General features: G+C 34.1%; 1 protein-coding gene across 1 annotated transcript in view; it reads right to left on the bottom strand.

Moving 5' to 3' along the window:
• Positions 1-6314, bottom strand: part of CCDC178 (coiled-coil domain containing 178) — a 58469-nt gene that overhangs the window by 1983 nt on the left and 50172 nt on the right. The window contains 2 exon segments of the mRNA XM_037379147.1: positions 5237-5347; positions 5349-5441. Of these exon segments, the coding sequence (XP_037235044.1) occupies positions 5237-5347; positions 5349-5441 (204 nt within the window).

Below are 6314 nucleotides of genomic sequence, written 5' to 3'. Positions count from 1 at the left end.
TAACAGTATTTTTTGAAAGTAAAAGATGGAAACTGCTCTGAAGGTATTAGTGCAGCAAGACTGACAAGAATCACTAGAAGACAAGATAACCTAAATAGATTAATAGTAAATGATAAAAGACACCCACTGGATTTTACCTAATACCATCATGATAAACGGCCCCATGGATCTAAGTTTGTTTTCCCTATTTCTTAATTCAGCTTTCAGCAGTATATTATCATACTTCCATAACAATCTCTTCTGAAATATGCCATTTTGTAGATTATGTCATCAGTAATATTCTCAGTATCTAATGAAACAACATATCATGACTAGCTATTAGAACTGGACATGGATTTTCTGATATATCATTCCTCAGATGGAAAATGCTTTTCTATAAAAAAAGAAAATGCTTATAGGAACATGTTGATTTGTTTTAAAATGAAAAACATTTAAGTTAAGATAAAAACATACCGAGCAAACATTTGCAGACTAAACATTTTTTTAGTGAAAACTGATTCAAAACTCTAATATCTGTATCTATAAAATTTGAAATAAACATTTTTAAAAAAAGCATATTCCCCCTTTTTTAAACTTTCTGCACTGTGATAAGGAAACAATCTTGCCATTCCATTAAAGGAATTTCCAAATGTCCTTTTATATATCCGAGAAATCCTCATTCAGTTTTAGATGAAACATCACTGACCTTGGTGCAGTTTTAAGGTACAATGCTAAAGAAAGATCAAGTTATTACCATTGCCTTTCCCAGTATCATGCAACAGTAAAATTCATGGAAAATCTAGAAACAGTTGGGATGTAAGAATAATTTAGTGGAAGGCTAATGTTAGTAGAATTAGGAAGTTATGATATTGCTACTATATCAAAGCAAAAAGAAAGTAAAAGTATCAGCATATCTGTTAATGCTTTGGGTAACAGCATTTAATGTGTTTACCAAAAGCACAAGGCTGTACATAAAGATGTCTGACTTTAAAGATTTATACATCTGCACTTCAGAAATATATTATTATGTGTCCAACAGCAAATACTGATGAAGACAAATTTCATATTTCAAGAGATTTTTGGTCATTCAAAATGTCTTGCTATTCAAAATCCACAGTAATCGTTTTTACCATTACTTCAATTGAAAGTACAATAATCACATTAGCAGCAGAAAAGAAGAGCAAGCGGGCTTGTTTTGAGGTTAAGAAAACAAGGCACAACATAATCATTCTGAATGTGATCCAAACTCATTATGAATTGTTATGTCAAAGAAGTCTTATCTGTGTGTTTAATACAGCACGTATCAGCACTGAACCGAATGGCAATATGATAGGGAACTGTACTGTCTCTATAGAACATAAGGTAATGAGGTGCTATGAGAGTAGGTGCAAATAGCGCAGTGATAAAATACACCTGTAATGTATAACTTCATCATTATACATGTAAATTTTGCGGCATTTAGTAGCATGCATATTAGTAAAACAAAAGTCACACCTTGTATTTAGCTGTGACATTTGTTCCGTTTATGTGTCATAGTCTTACCACCTGGCAGCCTTTTCTCCTGTGAGAAGACAGAATCCAGGTCTGCAAATGGGTGACTCAGCTCTCCAGCCACATCACACACGATGTGTGTCCCTGCAAGAACCAGGCACGCTGATTCTTCAGTTTAGCAGCCTATTCAGTCCTGATCATGAACAGACTGTTTCTATCCTTCAGTGTACCGCAAGTCACCCCACAAGATCTCTTTCTCTGTCTGGATCTGTGCTGAAGCCACTGGTTTCTTACACAGATTCTCTATCCATTCTTCAACTCCATTTCCCTTTATGATGCTGACAACAAGGGTCTCTAGTTTCCTCACCAAGTTTCTGGCCAGTTTATTTCTTTATAAAAGATTGTTTAATCACCTTTATGGACTTAACTGTTCTATCTAGCCTCCAGGAGAGAGGGACCTCTTGCTTGAATAAAGATGCCACTCTCTATCCTCTTCCTGTCAAGTTATTCAAACCTTTTTTTTTAATTGGCAAAAAGTTTTTCCTTCCTCTTGTTCTTGCTTACTGGCTTTTATTCACCCTCACAAAATCTACAAGTCACCACAAAAAGGCCATTTTATTGGATCTTTTCATAGATCTCAGGCTGGGATTTTCAATCTCACTGGTCTTTCCATTTATTACTGCATCATGCTCTTCTGCATATGGTGTAATGGTTCATACCTGTTCATCTTAAAAATGAGATAATGAGGATAACTGGTAATTCTAACCTCCAAACGGTATTCTTAGCTGTGCACCCCTAACTTTTTGTAACATGTACACCTGCATTTCTCCTTAAGCAGACAGAACTATGAATTAACTTTCCATTTTCAGAGTCAAGAGTTTGTCTTCCTGCTTAAATCTGACCCTGAGTCAACCAAAGCATCCAACAGTACTTCTCCCAAACTAAAAGATACAACTTATGTTGAATTGTTTGAGAATTTGTTTTCACCTTAGCTATGAACATGTATGACATTACTATACATATTCACAGCCTATATAGGAAACATCCCCTTTTAGTTTTTGCACTTCATGACACTTGGAACAAAGTATTCTAATTTTTTCAACTACCAAGACAGGCAGTTCTCATTCAGTATATTTCACTAGAATTTCTAGAAACCCTAGATCAGATCCTCTTGAACTGCCTCTTATAGTCTGTACTCAAAAGTTAGGGCATTGTTTTTTAATGTTTTCTCCCCATGGGGTTAATCCTGTGATGACTACTTTTTCAGCCACTCATCTCTCACCTTAAAAATATGCTTAGTCTATCCCTATTAAATTATCTATCAGTTGGGGTTTAAATGGTCTCACCCAGCTTCAGACTCAGAGAAGCAGACTGTGAAATCTGGTCTAACATGTATGCTCCGTTACTACTTCAGTAAACCAGCTTTCATCTCCAGACCCTGGGTGACAAAGCCTCATAATCATTGTACCACATTCCCTGATGTCATGACTTTTACAGGAACTGTTCAGTCCAAAATTCAGAATTCAGAATTTTCAGAATGAAAAATGCTTTTTCATTCAACCCTGATTAAAGGAGAAAATTTATCTTTATCATTCAATACCAAAGCAAGGTAAATTATTTGAATTTTTACAGTCAGAAAAACTTCTGAAAGCTGGTCAAGTGACTTTTTCCAGAGAGCCACACTGGTCATCCTTCAAAAGCCATAGCACAACTTCTGCACATCACAGCCAGCCTCCTTGAAGAGCCTGCCTGTTAATCCCAGCTCCAGTGCCCTCAAGTACTTTCTCCACCCACTGGTATGAGGCCTTGTGCCCATTTCTGCTGGGTAACAAACTGAAGAACCTGCTAAATATTTTTGTGTGTCCATAAGGTACTGAAGGAATATTTGGCTTTGCTGTTGTTATTACCACCAGTTTAGTCTTTCCTGACCAGTTAGAAAAAGAGAATAAATGAGCTTGATGTGAAGACAGAGAGAGAGACCTTTCTGATATAATAGAAATATTTAGGACATATTCTATTTTTCTTTTCTTAATTAAAAAAAAAATCAAATGGATTAGTGGAGTTTGGGATTTTATGGATATGAATAAACACTTTTAACTGCATTTTACATAAAAATTATGAAGAATGACATAAAAATAACTAAGTCATAACAAGGTAAATATTCAAAGGGTGACAGTGCGCGCCTCCATCCTAGCTGTAGGCCTGGATGGGAAGCTGTCATCAGAGAGACTAGCAACACGTTCCAGTAAAAACTAAAACTGGCTCTCAGGTATGCAGCTTATTTCTGCTTACATTTAGCCACCAAAAGCTTAGCATAACCTGATAACTCCAACATTAATTTAACAAAGAAATACTGGTAAGAGCTCTGCACTTCATGCAATACACGTAATTCAGCGTCTTAAGGAGATGGGAGAAAAGACGAGATAGTATGAAATGAGACGCATTAGTAGAAACAAATCTGGATGTCCTGAGAAGGCAACAACAAAGGTACCACACCAAATTATCCTTATAGCTATTTTTGAAGTGAAGGTGATGATGAGCAAGTCAACATACCAGCAAGTATTTTTTACCTCAGAATTAATTTAACACAACAAAGGAGCCAAATTTGGTATTTTGAAATGACTAGTATCTCTGTAAAAATTAATGAAGTAGTAATCTCTATTTTTTTACAAAACATGTTATTGTTGTTGATATTTCCCTTTCTTTCATATTCTGATCAGTACAGATTTTGTGAAAACAAACAAAATCAGTAATTAATACATCAGACATAGAAAGTAAAAGTGAATACTAAAGAGAATGTAATTGAGAAACTTACTTTATCTAAACTGTTCTAAGCCAACTGAGAAAACTATATGATGGGCATAAAAGTAAAGAACACAAGATTAAAAGTGTTTTAATTATTTTTAACACAGCTACAATTGCAAAAATCTTAATCTGGGAATGTGTCCCCAAAGGAGAAACATTTGATGTTATCATTTTTGTGTAAAACCAAACAAAATTATACATCAAGAATTAGGCAATTATCCATTTTCTTAGGAAAAGGTTTAAATATGAAGATAATACAGAAAATAACTTAGAGAATTGCACTCGCACCTGATTTCTCTGAAGATTTTGTGGTTATTACCACTGTGCATTTTATACTTCTATTTCAGATAGCTCTGATTCCTCAGTTACATCTACACAGACTCTGGGTCCCATTTGCCAGTTACCAACCACAGCACCTAAGATACAGGTGAGTGTCTTGTTAAGATGTAGCTCCTAACAGTTCAGAAACAGCATTACCCAAAAGACCAAAGTTTGACTGCTGCACTATGAAGATTTTTGCATACACTGAGCACTATTCTTGTACTTAAGTGATTAAAAAGGAATGGAAACTTATTGATGCTGATCATAGTCAAAATTATCTGAGATTTATTTATTACTGAGCACTTGGTGAAAAGGAGAAAAAGATTTTCAAGTCAGAAGAAGTGATGTCTTGTTTTTTCTTTCCAAGAGGTATCCACAAATCAAAGCAAAAGAAAACAGGGAAGAGAAAGTATACAACAGCCCTAAGCATTAATGAATAATTGAAAGTGCTAAAGCAAATTAACAATTTTATAATTTTCCTAGAATTACTTCTTTACTCACAGAAATATAGAAGTCTACTATAGAAAATCAGTAATTTCTTTATTTGGAAATACTTGCATATGGACAAGAAAATACTAGTTATTTAAAACTTTTGATAAAACTAGTATCCTTTTTAGACCTAAAAAGGGCCAGAACTAACCAAATAATTGCTTCACTTCTCACGTAAAGAAACACAGCTCTGATAATACTCACTTCTGAATAGTTCAGGCTTTTCTTTCTAATCTGTAGTAATTCTCCATACTTCCTACTTTAACCTTTTCTCATACTCTGCTAGCTCACCTTGGAGATGATTAAATACCATCTGAACGTTTTGCTGCTTAAACATCACACCACTTAAATTTTTCCTTTGAAAAAAAAATATTCAATTAAGTAATCAAGATATTCTGCTATACTGTTTTTTTAGTCTAATTTTATAATAGATAAAACAGTCTCTTTTTGTAAATAGTGATACTCAAAAAAAAAAAGAGGTCTATGATGGAGCTTATCATTAATGTTTTGACCACTTAAAGTTACTCTGCCTATGAATCCATATCCAATGTGTTTATTGAGATACATAACTCTCACAATTTTAAAAAATAACTTACATTTTTAAAACAACTTTTAGTGAATGGACTGGTTGACTCCCACATGCAAAGTATCTGTTTGATTAATTGTATTCTGAGACACAGAGTGAGCCCATGACCAGTGCCATATTGGGTAACAACTATTTTATTATTTATTGGGACTGGAAGTAGGAGCTTCACATCATTTGTGTAATATTTTGTTCCTATCTCTGTCCATACCTAGTATGATTTCTTTCTTCCGTACATATAAAATGTGTTAGGCAATTTTAAGAGGTTTTCACTTTTACTAACATTCTGATCTCTCAGAGTCTGTATTTCTGTTAATTTTAGACAGAAGCATATTTTTATAAAAAGAAAAAAAGTATTTCTAAGCGATTTTCTGCAAGATAACCTAAACTAGAGGCTTGTAGGTAATGTAACAGTTGGCTGCATAATAAAGACTGTATCACAATGTGCACAGACAAAAGGAAATTTGAGACAAGTTTAAGCCTACTTTTTCTAATTTTAAGGATTTGTTGTGTAAAGTCAATGTTGTTTTGACACTAAAATAAAATATTTTTAATTTTAAAACAAATCAACCAGTCTGCTAAAGGGAAAAATCTATCATGTAAATATTATGCTGACCGCTCAGGAGCCATTTATGCTGTCAAACTA

Source organism: Falco rusticolus, chromosome 3, assembly GCF_015220075.1.
Source record: "Falco rusticolus isolate bFalRus1 chromosome 3, bFalRus1.pri, whole genome shotgun sequence".
Classification (NCBI taxonomy): domain Eukaryota; kingdom Metazoa; phylum Chordata; class Aves; order Falconiformes; family Falconidae; genus Falco; species Falco rusticolus.
Note: the sequence above shows the minus strand (reverse complement) of the source record. Positions and strands in the feature narration are given on the sequence as shown.